General features: G+C 34.1%; 1 protein-coding gene across 1 annotated transcript in view; it reads right to left on the bottom strand.

Moving 5' to 3' along the window:
- Positions 1–9,773: 9,773 nt before the first annotated feature.
- efna4 (ephrin A4) overlaps positions 9,774–16,902 on the bottom strand; it is a 50,411-nt gene continuing 43,282 nt past the window's right edge. Inside the window, exons 4-5 of the mRNA XM_079893930.1 lie at positions 12,709–12,735; positions 9,774–11,663 (exon numbers count right to left, since the gene is read on the bottom strand). Of these exons, the coding sequence (XP_079750056.1) occupies positions 11,566–11,663; positions 12,709–12,735 (125 nt within the window). The 3' untranslated portion in view covers positions 9,774–11,565. The remainder of the gene's footprint in view (positions 11,664–12,708; positions 12,736–16,902) is intronic.

Raw genomic sequence — 16,902 nt, 5'->3', positions numbered from 1 at the left:
CCATAAAATTTAGTTTTCATATGTGTACAACTATTCAGAACTGTGCTAACCATGTGCTGGTTATCATCTTTGAACTAGGTTCAAAAATATCTAAAATTGTCACTACCAAAACAGTCACTACTGAAACATGTGGTAAAGTTTCGGTTGTGACATAATGTTTTTTTGAGTGTTATTCGATAAAATTTAGTTTTAGTGTGTGTACAACTGTTCAGAACGCTAACCATGTGCTGATTAGCATCTTTGAGTTAGGCTCAAAAGAATCTAAAATTGTCACTACCGAAACTGTCATGACTGAATTTTATTTTCCCCATTTATTGGGAAATAAACAAAATTGTAGTACAGTTATGCAAATCATTAGTATTGTAAGCCCGTCTAAATCGGTCCAATGGACTACTTGCACAACTACTTCTGCGTTCTAGTTAGTACATAATATCGGGAGTTTCTGGTGTTGTACCGAAACATTCAGCACACCTACAGTACATACATGAGAATTCAGATTATCACTATGTTTTATGGCTGCCATTTGATTAAAACAATGAAAAATTATCTCTGTATTAATTATCTTGAGCCTGCTGAAATGTTCCTATAAATATGTTTTCTTTCCAACTGTGCATTCTGAATAATAAATAGGCTAAATATATTTATCCACTAAGCTGCAGCAGTCCTATAGCCTATGCTCGTCTTCTCATTAACAGTTTTTTTTCTCTTTCCGACATTTCATACCTGTTGGGTTTACATTTTTAAATGAAATTGACTATTAAAAGGATAAGTCTGAAAATTCTGCACATAGTTAACATCAGAATATACCTTCTTCTGTCAATAAAAACTGCCAAATATTTAAATCTTATTGCGGACACTCATTTTAGGTGGCGTATGTTCAACTCCTTGACCACAGTAGCCTACATTGAAAGTTAACATAACCGGAAATAAGTGAGACGTACTATTTCCAAACGGAAGTGCGAAACGGAAACTTGCTCAGTGCAAGTGTCATGGCGGTTTCCAATAGAACGGGTGAAGGTCTGCGCATTACTGTCTTTCCACGTGGCAAAGTAATTTAATTCCATTCAAGCTTTTATCTGACTCTATTTTATAAAGACCTTGAATTTAGGTTAGATTGCCAATTGGTTATTGGTCAATTATATAATAGTTTAGCAATACATTTGATTGTTCTATTTAACTCTTTATATTTTACTCGTTCATTAGGAAGCTATGTCGCTCAGAGTCTCACGCCGGCCGTTTACGCGGATCTCACGATCACAAACTCACCAGTCTGATAGATAACCAGAGGTTAAAGGGTTAGTTCACCCAAAAATGAAAATTCTGTCAGTAATTACTCACCCTCATGTTGTTCCAACCATGTAAGTCTTTCGTTTATCTTCGGAACACAAATTAAGATATTTTTGATGAAATCTGACAGCTGCATCACTCCTCCATAGGCTTTCAGAGGGACCGAAACTCGTCGGCCCAAAAAAGTAATTAAAAACATTGTTAAAATAGTCCAAGTGACTACAGTGGCTCTACATTACGTTTATCATGCGACGACAATACTTTTTGTGCGGAAAAACAACAAAAATAAAGACTTTATCCAACTATTAGTGTTCCTCAATGTGGGCCTCTGACGAGAGTTCACGGGAGCGCCACGACGCATGTGCGAGAACTGAGATTACGGCGTTCTTCTTCTTCTTCTTCTTCGTTCTACAGCGTGCGTCTTCCTCTGCTTATAAACAGACCGTTTTGCGCTTCCGGCAATGTCGGGACGTCATCTTGTACACAGATATCATATTATTATATGATATCTATGATCTTGTACAGTAAATGGCGGTAATACTCCTAAGGACTGAGCAGCCAGTAACAATAGAAGAAGAACGCCGTAATCTCAGTTCTCGCACATGCGTCGTGGTGCTCCCGTGAACTCTCGTCAGAGGCCCACATTGAGGAACACTAATAGTTGGATAAAGTCGTTATTTTTGTTGTTTTTCCGCACAAAAAGTTGTCGTCGCATGATAAACGTAATGTAGAGCCACTGTAGTCACTTGGACTATTTTAACCCTCTGAAAGCCTATGGAGGAGTGATGCAGCCGTCAGATTTCATCAAAAATATCTTAATTTGTGTTCCGAAGATGAACGAAAGACTTACATGGTTGGAACAACATGAGGGTGAGTAATTACTGACAGAATTTTCATTTTTGGGTGAACTAACCCTTTAAGGCAGTTCAACAATGCCGCACATACACGCTTGCTATTGTTAAAAAGTACCCATGTAGCCCCCTACAGTCGCCCATATAACAACTTGGTTAAAGCCCGAACAATAACCAGAGGTTATGACTAGTACATTGATAATGCTGCTTTAACGCTTGCTATTACCTTTATAGTATTTTTATCTAGCCCCCTATTTGCGACTGCATAACAACTTAGTTAAAATCACGCAGTTAGTCAGGAATCTAGAATCCAACCAGATGTGCCTCACGCTCCATCTAAACTGGGATCTAGTATACTTAACCCTGGACGCAGATTTGCGGAAACATAAGTCTTCACTTAATCTACTTGAGAAAAGAATTTCAGAGTAATTCAGAATAAAATCAAATGTAACAATTTATTATGTCAGGTAAATGTATCATGCCAATTTCATAATCAATTCAAATATAATCAATACAATAACATCAAATGCTCAGAGATAAAGAGTAAAAGATGTACCTGAAGAAATACATGATGTTGATACATGATCTTTCAGACACTCGGCATAATAGGCCAATCTCATTCCAAGTCGCCCTGAGGCTCTTGTTGCATTTCTTTATATAGACAGAAACTTCTTTCTCAAACATTTGCTAACAATGGGAATTTCCATTTAGAGTTGACACCTTTTGGGAGCAGGATGCCATTTGCATGGAAGACACACCCTCCTCTGTGTGCAAGTTATCTCTAAACTCTTAAGAACTTTATTATCTTTTGGTTTACTTCTTTGGGAATGAGACATTTGTAACAGTCACACTGAGACATTTCAAATGATACCAAACATTTATAATACTGTATGATAATTATTCACATTAAACCATATAGATTTTTGGGTGAATATCTGTTGATCTCAGTGTGAGAGAGAGACAACATCGGGGAGGTGATTGATTCGGGGATGCTAGTTTCTGAGAGTCAAATGTTAATTTCGAGAAAGGTCCTTTGTCTTCTCGGGGAGTGGTCGTTCCTCAACCAGACTGCCCGGCATTTTCTAATTTCTCAATTCTTACACTACCTTAGTATTTTTTAGTAGTGTTTTAGTATGCGAGTTAAAATTCTGTAATGTGATGTGGTCGCTACCAAAACCTTACTGTCATTATCGTCACGACCGAAACATGCATGTTTTGTCTAAAATAAAGTATATTGAATTATCAACTAAGATGTTATTATAGTGTTTGGTTCAATGTATATTCAAACTAATGGATCCTTAACTTTGAGATCAGTATGATTAACTTAATGCCTTTTACAAAAGAAAATTGGATTCAAAATACAACAAATCTTATAGATTACACTTGACATTGTTAAAATTGTAATTGTTATTGATTTACCTCTGACAACTTTTTTTTTTAAAATAGCAATTTTTTAAAAAATATTTACAAGGTAGATGTAAACAAAATATTAGTAGGTCAATATAAGCCTTCTTATGAAATTATGTATTATTGTGTTTCGGTAGTGACAAATTTGGGGAGAGGAAAAATGTGCCAAATATTTCTGAAAATACAATATGATAATTAACTGCACAATTACTAGAAATGTGTACCTTGGATATTATACAATTTGCATACATACAAAAAATTTTCAGGTAGTTTCCAACTCTGACTTTGAACCAATTCTGTAGAATGGCCCAAATAGAGGTTCAAATGTTGAATGAGTTTTAGTTAATGAAGTCAATGTTAATAATGCATTGCTCTTATTCTGACATTCATACAACAACAACAACATTTATTTATAAAGCACATTTAAACACAATATAGATTGATCCAAAGTGCTGTACATAGTACAAAGCAGGTCTACACTATCAAAAAGCAAAAAAACAAAACAAAAACACAACAACAATAATTACAGGTTTCCAAAAGCTACAGAATAAAAATGTGTTTTAAGCATCCATAAATCCATTCATTCTCTCTATCAATCTCTCTGTCTTAATTACTGAAATGAGTGGAACATATCTATTATTGAATGTGTATTGTGTCCACACATTCAAACCATGATGCAGAATTTCAAAGCATCACACCCTTTCCCTTTATCAAGATCACATGTTCAGAATGACTCATGTAACTTTCATCAAGGAGTGTCAGCAGATACTCTAAGAAATATTAAAAGGTGAATGAGAATGAAAAATCACTGACTCTTGACAACAACTGACATCGTACAACATCATACTTCAAAAAATAATCTTGAGTTTCTCACAACCTCCAAACATCAAAAAGGTGAGTTTGATAATGTTTTATATTGTGTTTATTTATAGACTCATTAATAGAGATGATATAGAATATCTAGAATTTGTTTGATAATTGAGGTAAAATTGAAAACCGTACCGAAACTGTTAAAATTGGTTTAAAATTCTCTGTACTTCCTATGCTTCAATTATTAAAAGATTAGTTTTATTAATTTTATTGTCTCAAATGGGAACACAGCGCATTAGACATTATAGTGCTGAAATGAACTGTTTATTGTGAACTTTTAATATCAAGTTTTACTGTTTAGTGAGTTTTAAAGTTTTTTTTTTCTATTCATCTATAGCAGTTGACTGGTGAGAATGCCTGGAAAAAACTTTTTTTTGACGAATTTTGTCATATCAAACACCCATGAAAAAAAAACCCAAATACTTACTAAACAATTTCTTCAAGAAATGCATTTAAAATGAAAAAGTGCTGAACATGATTATGTGGTTGGAAATTATATTTCAGATTAAATACTATGAGAAATGCTTCAATCTGGTATATGTAAATTTAACAAAGAAATGTCATTTTCTTTTTTGATTTTTTTTTCATCTAGAAACTATGGCCGGATCTTTGAAACTCATCACATGGAACACTTGTGGAATTAGAGACACTGCTGATGTCCAACAGAAAAAAGAAATGATTGGTCAGTGGCTGAATGAACAACAAGCATCTGTTGCATTTCTTCAAGAGACACATATAGGTATCAATAATGTTAGACATGTTGAAGACATTCGCGGTTGGAAGGCTTTTTACAGTGTTCATCATCCACGTAGCAAAGGCGTTGCGATATTGATAAAAAATGATTTGCCTTTTGAGTATATAAAACATGATGTGGAACCCACAGGCAGCTACATTGTACTTATCTGCAAATTATACGATAAATGCTTCACTCTAGTTAATGTATATAACCATGCAAAAGAACACAAGGTCTTGCAGTGTCTTTCTGAATATCTTTGTCAGACTGCCAAAGGCGTCTTGATAGTTGCAGGAGATTTCAATACTGTTCTAAACACAGATCTTGACCGGGAGTTTCCAACTGGAAATACAGAGCCCCTTAGACCTTATCTTGAGGAGTTCATCTCATCTTTAATGCTTGTGGACGTCTGGGGACAAAACAATCCTTATGAGAGAGATTCATTCACTCGTTTTCCATGGAAAACATCCAAACACCAAATCAAAAAAACATCCAAACACCAAATCAAAAAAACATCCAAACACCAAATCAAAAAAACATCCAAACACCAAATCAAAAAAACATCCAAACACCAAATCAAAAAAACATCAGGTCAGAAGAAAACGAAGAAGAAGAGGGGTGCATCAAGACTAGACATGGTCTTCATGCCACGGAATGATGTGTGGCTTGCTGAGAGTTGTGAAATCTCAAATGTTCCAAGGCATTATATTTCAGATCACCAACCTGTAGTTCTGAGTCTGTGTTTCCCAGAACCAGATAACTCTGGAAGTTTCCCAGAACCAGATAACTCAGCATGTTCTAGTGGCCTAAAGAGTACGCTCACTACAAAGAGGCCTTATGAGAGCAGACCAGGTGAAATTTGTGAAGCTGAAGTTTTGAAAGCGTTAATGTCGCTTGTAGAATATGAAACCCCACTTGGAGAAAATGTGCAAACATTAAAGATTAACAAAGAGCAAACATCTCAAAAACTTAAAGAGGATTTTAACCAAATGATTAGAGAAGGAATTCCAGAGGGCTTCACTGACAGTGTGAAAGAAAACGGAAGATACCACTTTAGAGCAGAGTACATGATACTTGCCGCAATACTTCTTAGGCGAGTGGAAAAATTTCTTCAGCCCTCATTCAAAAGCAAAACAATGAAAATGAGTTTCAAACTCTTCATCATTGTTAGCTTTCGCAGCATTCCCAAAAAAATCAAAAGGGATTTTTTAACACAAGCTTTGAAATCACTGAAGTCCATCCATCCATCACCCCCACGCGATTTCAAGATTGTGGGAAAGCTGCTTCCAAGCTCAGGCCAGTATAAAGAGCTCAGAGAAGGCTGCCCACTTACACCAACTCTTCTGACAGTGGCTCTGAAACATCTAGCCTGTGTCCTAAAGAAAGATTTGAAAGAATCTGTGGTTGATGTATGCCATCATAGAAAATGCATTACTATCTACATGAATGATAACCAGTATCCCATTCTAAAACGAAATATTAACAAATTTCAATTGCAATCAGGGATTTCTCTTTTACCAAAAGTAGGACCGGTTTGGAAAAGGAGAAAGCATTAAAACTCATAAAAGGCTTTATCTGTGAGTAACGTTGTGCATTAAACATGCATGACAATTAATCTTCCAGAACAGGAATGAAGAGAGATGAAATATGGGATTAAGGTTAAGGTTATTGAATGAGAAATGTATTACATTATGAACACACTTTAGCAATTTATAATGTAATCACAGTTCATGAGATAATATCAGCACATAAGTGAATCAATGTATTCAATCAATCTTTCAGTGTAATAAATGTGAGCACAAAATGTAATAATAGATTTATGTAAAATAAGATATTACATTAAGGCCTGGTTTCACAGACAGGGCTTAGATTAAGCAAGGATTAAGGGCATTTAAGTAGCTTTTTATAAACGCGCCTTAGAAAAAAAAACATTACTGGTGTGAATTTTGAGACAAAACAATGGCACTGTTATATTTATGTCAGCAAGTTGCTTTCAGTTAAAACAGCTCAAACATGCATTTTAGTCTGGAACTAGCTTAAGCCCCATCTGTGAAACCAGGGGGTTAATCATTTAAATGTCTTAAAAACTTGTTTATATTCTACTACAAACATGTATAGGTGGCATTGCATACATCGTAATTTCACATTAAAGGTGCAAAAGGTCTGATTTGATGTGTTTTTCTTTCTTTTTTACATCACAACACCAAACTGTTTTAACAGGGGTGTGTACTTTTTATATCCACTGTATATGATTCTAAGTTGTACTGTATATTGTACATTGTGCATTCAGGCTTTATTTTGCTTTAACTTGTATTAAAGTGAAGACATTTATGCATACAATGTTGGTATTTAATACTGTTTGTCATTTAACAGCATATACCTTAAGTGTATATGTAGTAGTAATACTGCCAATAATCGTGGTCAACGAGTTTTGGAGGGAAAAAAAATCATAATGTGATTTTCTCCCCACTTTCAATTCTTTTACTTCAATGAAAGGTTAGATTTTTGCGATAAAAAAAAGAAAGAAAGGTCAAAAGGATAAACAACGCAGATTTATTTTTACAGCCATGCATATTTGATCGTTATTTACCATGGGTGCTAATAATTCTGCCCACAACTGTATAGAAAGGAGCCATAGAAATCAGGATACTACTAAAAACCATTGCTCACCAAGAAAAACACAAGATTGTCACATGTTTGCCAAGAAACACATCTTATCTGTCCATAAACTAACATTTTGGTTGGATTTATTGTCCTAATGTGTACTGACTAGGGATTGTGAACAGGATCTAATGACATTCAGCATAAAAATCACTGTCATAGCACTGCATTCAAAACCTTTTGAAAAGCATTTTCAGTGATTTTATTTGATGGTTAACCTGCTTCGTATTATTAGGGTCAGTACTGTAAACCAAAAGTTTCATACAACCTTTATTTTTTTTTTATTATGAAACTAAATTGAATATGAAAATTACAGTTTCTAGAGCTTGTTTTTAAAAGATTTCTCATTTTTACCATCTTAGTCCACCTTAGTCATTGACCCATAACCACAAAACACATAACCAATGTTTAAAACAATTGTTGTATAAGCGATTGAACAATTAAAAGAAAGTTTTAAATATAAGTGCAGAAACAATGAATCCTGTTCTATATTTGTTGCATGATCTCTCTGATAAAATATAGTTTACTATAATATATAGTTTGTTTCAAAATTACTTAATCAAAAAGCCATATTCAATGTGAAGCCAATAGTAACAACATAAAACATACTGATGCACCAACACAGACAATTAATATACAAGTCATTAATAAGCATGGAGATCTATATAATTACACGTACACTGTTTTTTCTTATTTTCCTGCTAAAACTAATAATTCTCTGTTAAAAGTCTAGTAAATAAAATATCTTAAAAAACCATCTCCCCCCTAAAAAACTGATACAAATATTTAAACAAAAATTAAACAATACTCAGCAATACTGTTTACTCTTATAATCAATGCATTATTTTTCATTATTCATTTGTCTGAACAAATAGCAGACATGCTGTGACAGTACTTATTTACATATGAAATAACATATTTGAAATGAATGTGCTCATGAAATTAATAAGCATGGAGATCTATATAATTACATGTACAATGTAGTAGCCTACATTTTTTTTTACAACAGTTTAACACTACATTAAAAAAAAATTATGATCAATAAGTTATACTTTAACGCATCAAAATAAGTTAAGCAATTTTCAACTTTTTTAATAAGTTTCAAGATTCAACTCATTTTTGAAGTCAGTTTAATTTAATTTAAGATGAAATTACTTAAACATCCAAGTTTACTGTATTTAAGGCAGCGACTTATTTTGGGGTTTTTACAGTGTATTCATAAAAGAAAGGTTTAGTAATAATAAAGATGTGGAGACATAACTCCAAAAAGGGGTGTTAGGTAGTTTGGGTGGAATGAGGTCCTGAGACACAAAAAGCCAAAGGTATGCCTTTAGAGATCACATGAAGCAACACTGAAGAATTTATTTATACTTCTAATTTTAACCCTTTGCTTCCATGATGATGATGATAGTCACACTATTTTTTACCTTTTACTTAAATATACCTAATTGTATATTATGACTGGGTAAAACACTGCCTCTGGTCTTGAGAGTGTTTTTGTGTTCCGGTGGATCTTGTTAGTTTGATTCATGGTGACTCATAACACCACACACCTTCTCTTCTCTGTGACTATCCATAAACAGAGTTTCATAAACAGAGTTTCTGTGTCTCAGTGAGGAACAGATGCCATCTAGAGGAGACAAACAGACCTGAATGTCAACATTTTTTTGAATTGTAAAATAATTAAAATGATAGATTTTTCATTTTAAGGTATAGATATATAACATTAATCACTGAAATTAATCTGCTCCCTCAAAGAATTAAAAAAAACAATTTCATTCTTACTTAACAAATGATGAGAATTATTTAAATTCCTAAAACATGTAAATATATGTTGCTACACAATTATTATATTTGTTTTTTAATAAACAGTAGCTGAGTTTCCTGAACTAGTTCTCATATAACTGGCTCCAGATCATCTTCAAATAACTGGAATGTACACTCTAAAAAACAGAGACTGTAATGTTTGAAAGGCATTATTATTTATTTCTGTAGCTCATTTTTCTGTAGAAAAATAGCCGACAAAAGTTCTTCACAGAAGAAGCTGACCACTTCACAAAAATGTGAAACATTCAAATTACAAATAAACAACACACCTACATACCATGTAAAACAAAGACACAAACAAACAAAAAAAATTGTAAACTGATTGTTCTGTTTTGGCAAACTGTATTTGCATCTGAAAATCTAAAATGAACAAAAAACATCAGAAATGAGAGAGAGAAACAGAAACAAAACATTTCTCATTCACACAGAATATGGATTTAGATTGTGGAGCTTAAAAAGGGGGCAAAATTGCTTCACTATTAGAACTGAATTACAAGTTAAAAATATTAATTTTAAACAATTATTTAAAAAACAAAGTAACAAATAAACTTAAAAAAATATGCATATGAAATATTTAAATAGAAACATTTTCTGTTTTTCTTATTTGGGCTATTTTTCTTGATCTCTGTAAATACCATTTTTTTTTATCCTGAATACAAGCATCTAGAATAGTCTGTCTTATTTTCCTGCTAAAACTAATAATTCACTGTTCAAATTAAAAGTCTAGTAAAAAAAATTCTTAAAAAAACCCTCTCCCCCCTAAAAAACTGATACAAATATTTAAACAAAAATTAAACAATACTCAGCATACTGTTTTCTCTATAATCAATGCATTATTTCAGACTAACTGAAAAAAAAAAAAAACTGTTTGCATATTCCCTCATTAAGTTTAAAATGAACACTTTCATTATACATAATTCACATACCCACCAAGTAATTATGTGAGCGGCCGGGGGGGGGGGGGGGGGGGGGGGGGGAGGGAGGAAGAAGGAAAGTGATTTGATTAAGTGCCAAATGAAACATCCAACAGCTTTCACACTTACAGAGAGTTAAGAAACATGCAGACCTATCAGAAGAGTCCATACTTGGAGGTGATTTACCATACACATCCCACAAAAGATGAACTGGAAGTAGTTCTTTAGTTTCCGGTGTTTTCCACGTGTCACTTAGTCAGCATACACAGATGTGAGAATGAATCGCACACGATTCCGAACATAAATTCAAGATACAAAAAAATCCAGGATATTCCAGGCAATTCCAAAGTTCTGCCAGGATGCATAAAGTCAATACAGCAAAATATTTTTTAAATGCTGTGGTCTGGCTTTGGCTTCAATGTTTTTTTTTTGTTTGTTTTTTTTTGTTTTATACGAGAAAAAAAAAAAAAAAAAAAAGTAAAAAAATATTTTTTTTTCCCAGCTATTGATCACTGGATCTGTTAGTGATCGCACATATGAATGGTCACTCTGTCCCTGATCTTTCAGTCAGTAGTACAAACAGCAGGACCGGGGAGCTTCATCCTCCTCCTCGTCTTTGGCTCAGTTTGTTGTACAGTAGGACAGAGGAGAGGGGGAGAGCAGAGGCTTGTAAAGGAATGTCTGACTCTTAAAGACAGATGGATTAAAAGAAAATGAACAGTAAGATAAGCTCTTTGAAGGTAGATTAGTGTCGCTCTGTTCCAAAGTGAACTTTTATTAGAGCGGACAGCAGTAAGAACCACTGTGAGAAGACGGAGAGACTGCCAGAAAGGAAATGGAGGGATGGAGATTAATAGCGTGACAAAAATGACAGAGCAAAGGAGTATGAGAAAGAGAGAGAGAGAGTCTGTGTGTGTGTGTAATCCACAGATGTAGAACACGCATTTACTGTTATGGTGGAATATATGCCGCAACAGAGCATTTGTTTTTAGGTTTTATGCTTTTAGAAGAGATATTAGAGGAAATAAGGCAAGAAGAGGGGGATGAGGAGGAGAGAAAGTCGTCCGATTGTCACAGGATGGACAGCACTGCTGCGTGATGGTTTCTCTGTGGCTATAATAATCAAAAAAGTAAACAGACAAACACATAAATATAAATATATACATACATAAATAAACATAAAACACAAATATTTGTGATCAGCACCAAATCCCCCATTTAAGATTTTGTAAACCTATCTGTATGTTGGATTTTTAATAGTTTTTGCCTATTTTAGCATCCACATCATCATCTTGCACAGGGGTGAGGAACATCTGGTCCCTTTTATGGCTCCTAACACCATTCAATGCAGTTTTAGATGTATAAAAACAGTGCTGATTCGGTTTATGGTTATAAAAACCGAATAAATATTAAAAATAATATATACAAAAAAACAAACAAAAAAAAAACAATTAAATTTTACAAATTATAATTAGATTTTTTTTTTCCTGGTGTGACATGACCACAAAAAGCTGTTAATTCATCTCACAATTTGAAATTCCAAGAAAGAAACGGAGGATGAGTTTTTCAAAATCAAACTTGAAATGACCTGAAAATATACTGTGTTTTTATTTTTGTGGGTTTTTATTTGGTGAGCAATCACAATCAGATTGGTGAAATTAAAGGTACATCTTCGTGTCTGTGATCAGTGTTAACCGAGCTTGATAACTGATGAAAATAAGTTGACTATTAAAAAGAACAGCTGAACATCAGCTCACAAATAAAATACATTGTTTAAATTGTTACTGCCTTCAGTTATTGATGCATGCATGTAATGTATAAATACAAAATAGAATTGTATTTGCTTTCTTTTCTTGCTCTTTTTTGATGTTATGTAAAGTAATGTTTATTTAATCAGGAAAATGACTGAATGAATAAGTGTAACTGGGACATGAGATACATATATATAATAAATCTTACTTTATATATAAATCTATATGTTTTGAATACATAGAATTTTATAGGCTAAATAAAAACTAAGTATTATATATTACTAAAAATGTAAAATATATTACAAAAATATATAAAGTGTAGCATATTTATTTTAAAGTGTAATTTAATATTACACAATGAACCAAGGGACTTGAGAAGTAAGGTGTGTATGGCAATAAACACAAACCTTCTTGTCTTGATGATCCAGCTGTTGCTAGAGGATAAAAAGAGAGGGAGAGAGAAAGGGAGAGAGAGAGACATGTGAGGTGTTAGTGCTTTATAATTATTATTATTATTTTCTTTTGAAGAAGAAGAAGAACTACAACTTGGAACATCGTTCTTGAAAACAAATGAGGAGAAAACCGAACATAGAGACACATTCACCATTACTCAGGCAGAAACATACTGAAAAATTACTAACGGCTGCGCAACCCAAAATACATCCTCAATGCAAATTCTCTTTAAAGGTCGCACACAGAAAGATAGTGGAAAAAAATGAAGGTGGAAGGAGATGAAAGATTCTGCAAGAAACAAAAAAGTGGACTGGAAGGATGAACAAGAGAAAGAACCGTGAAAAGGGAAAGATTTAGAGGGGGAAAAGGAGCAAGAGATACAAGACTGAACAGAGAAGGGCCACAAAAGCAACAAAGATAGAGTGATGGAGCGAAACACAGGAGAAGACAGAGAAGAGAAAAGACGAGAGGAGGAAGTGTGAGAAAAGCAGAGGGAGAACGCACAGGCAAGGCGAGAGCCTGAAAGAAGGTCAGACGGCAAAAGGAAAGAGACGAAAGTGGGAAGGAGGGAGGGAGTGAGTTTGTGTCTGAGTGTCACTCTCTCAACAGGGGGTCAGACTGAGAAACATAATGGAGAAAAGATGGAGAGAGGGAGAAAAGATGGAGAGAGAGAGAGAGAGAGAGAGAGAGAGAGAGAGAGAGAGAGAGAGAGATAGATGGATAGATGGATAGAGCAGATGTGGAGGAAAGTAGACTCAACAGGAACAGAAATGTGTTGGCTAAAACTATAGAGCAAGTAGAAAGTAGTAGACATAATATTAACAATTTTTTTTTTTTCGGTTAATCTGGTCATGCAAACTGCATGTATAACATAAAACAAAATCAAGGTAACACACATTAAAGTTATTTTAACTTTACCCCTCAACACTTAACACTCATGCAAACAACACTCAACACCAAACAGAGAGATAAAATCCTAATGAAAGACTTCATTTGAATATATCTTCCTCTGATAAAGACAGTCATGAAATTAGACAAAAGATTAATTAACATCAAAACAATGGAGCCATAAGTCACAGTAAATTATAAGTAAAAAAAATTGTAACAATATTTATAAACATAATGCATGTACAATGAAACACTAATTAAACATTGTTTGGCTTCATCATATATCATGTAGCATCATGTTCTTTGTATACAATTTTTCCACATGAATCTTTCCACGTCAAATCTTAGAAAACTGGAAAGCATGAAAAAAAATTCAAATTAAGTCAAATTCATCACTAATTGTTTTGACAATTATTATTTTTTACAAACACACATTAAACAGTGCAAATTGATTTAGATTCTCAATTAAACCATATATGACAACATTCACACATAATGATAATAAACTTATTTAATGAAATCTAATAAAACATATGTATATCATAAGTATAAAATAAAAATGAACAAATACAAAATATGCGTTCATTTATAAGGTAATGGTAAATTTAGGAATATAATAAAACAAGACCTCAATCAGGCATTAAATAAAACCAGGATAAATAAGATGAATAATGAATCAGAAATTATATTATTATGAACATTTTCTTGTTTTATAATTACCATTATAAGGAATCTAAGTGTACATAAAATAGCTTTATGCCAGTATGCGTGTCATTTTAAATAGAAGAGGAACCTAACATTTAAACTAAAAAGAGAAAAAAAAAAAGAAAAGATAATTATAGTGAAAAACATTTCAAACTATTTATTCTTCTCTCTTACTGAAATTAAAAGGTTTGCTTCAACAAAATGGCAGTTTTTTGTTTTCAAGCACAAAATGGCTGCAGTTACGCTTTCCTTGCATAAAACATGGATGCCATGACATGATGCAGAGAACGACCATGCAGGAAAAGGATGCGAGAGATGGAAAACAGACGAGAGGGAGAAAAGGAAGAAGAAGAAGGCTTCCCTGCTTCATTCCTTTCTTCAATTTTACATGTTCTGGCAAAACGGAAAAAAATACGGCTAACATTCCGAAAATGTAACCGTATATTTTCTTGTTTATATTTTCCGAACAAGCGGTCACTGCAGGGAAAAACTACACTTGTGTAAAGGCACCGAATTAAAGTGTTTTTTTTCCTCTTCGCGCTTTGGAAAAACGCTCTGGTGAATGACAAAACTAACAAGGCGAGAGAGGTGAATAAAAGGGGGAGGACGAGGTCTCCACTGAGGTGGGCAGTGCAAAACGGACAGAGTTTCAGCTTTTTAAAACAATTAAAAAGATTGAGAAACGGACAGGAACTGGAAAAGGGAATGGTGTGCTCACAGCAGGAACGAGCGAGTTAAAAAGTTTCAAAAAAGACAGGGATCAATTAGAGAGAAAGTAGAACTGACTGAAATGGTTTTTCACAGCGGGGGACAGAAGGACTGAGTAAGACGCTGAATGAGGGAAAGGAGGGGAAAAAAAACAACTGAAGAATTAATGTTTTGACAAGTTGCCCCAAGTAAGAGCAAGGAACGGAGCAAAGTGAATAGGATGAAAGACGAGGGCATCCAGGAGCTGTTTTCCACCAGACGCCGCTCCATAAAGACAGAATATTGGCGCGTTTGTTGTTTTGGTTGCACTTTTATGATTTCAGTGGTGTGTCTTGCAACCAAAATCCAGGCTTAAACATCATAAGCTGTATTTTATGAGTATTGATATTCGAGTGAGGGGATGGATTTAACTGCGACACAGTGGCAGCTATTGGGGATCCTTCGAGCATGAGGCTGCGTTGCTGCTGTTCTGGGGGAAACATTTCACTGTTACACTCTATGAACAGCAGAATCAGTCATGGTCTATAATGATGTCTATATATTAATAATTTACATACATTTCAATACATTGCAAGCTTATTTTACAGAGTTAACCAACCTTCCAAAAGACAGCACGTTGCATCTGTAGTTGTGACACGACTCTCTCTGGTATTACTGATCTCTGTGCTGTTCTTAGCTTGTTCTGTTTCCCCATGAGCCTGGTCATTAAGGCTCAAATGACCTAGCGAAACGAGCTCTACTTAATGGAACTTTAAATACAGCTTGCTGCTGGTGCATAGTGACTGAGGTTTAGCTCCGGCTGCGGATGTAGTGTTGTTTTCACGGCTCTGGTTCTGAGGCTAACGCTCCTGGGTCTGACAGGACCCTCTGTCGAACAAGGACTGTCAGATAAAAGACCTGCCACAGGAAGGAACCAAAGTCGGTTCGTGGCACTACCAGGAGGAACAAACACCAGCTGTGCAAAACATGCCCTGGTGCAAAGTCCCGTCAAACACTTCTCCTTTCATTCGTCTTTACATACAAATGATCAGAGGAAAACAGTGCAGGGGAAAATGTTGTAAAGGTTCGCAAGAAGGTATGCGGAAAAGACGGAGGGGCTGAAAGTGAAAAAGTGGTGGAGAGTGCGAGGATAATAAATGCAGTTATTCATTTTAAAGGTTAATTTGGTAACACTTTAAAATAAGGTTCATTAGTTAACATTAGTTAACTAACATGAACTACTAACCATAAGCAATCCATTTGTAACTATTTGTTAATCTTTGTTAACGTTAGTTAATAAAAATACAGCTGTTCATTGGGTTACACTTTATTTTAAGGTGTCATTGTTACAGTGTAATTATATATTTAAGTACTGAGTAATATTAAGCAACTACATGCACTTACTATAGGGTTAGGGTAGGATTAGGATTTGGTTGAGGGTTAATTGCATGTAATTATGCATCATTTACTGTTATTACTACGGTAAGTACATGTATGCAATAAGGACACTAAAATAAAGTGTTACCGTTCATTGTTAGTTCACATTGCATTAACTAATGTTAACAAGATTTTATTAGTATTAGTAAATGTTGAAATTAACATTAACAAAGATGAATAAATGCTGTATACGTGCAGTTCATTATTAGTTCATAACTAACTAACGAACCTTATTGTAAAGTGTAACTGTTAATTTTAGGCTTACAGAAAAGAAAGCTTAAATACATTCCAGCTGATGCCAGGAAGGGTTGACAAAAAAAAAAAAAAGGCAAATAACATATACACACAAAATTTCTGAATTCAAAACACTTATTTTAGACAACAGATAAAATGGCCGATGCAGATAAGCAGAATTTATACATTGTTAAAAA

The sequence above is a fragment of the Squalius cephalus genome (assembly GCF_949319135.1).
Source record: "Squalius cephalus genome assembly, chromosome: 15".
In the NCBI taxonomy this organism is placed as follows: Eukaryota; Metazoa; Chordata; class Actinopteri; order Cypriniformes; family Leuciscidae; genus Squalius; species Squalius cephalus.
Note: the sequence above shows the minus strand (reverse complement) of the source record. Positions and strands in the feature narration are given on the sequence as shown.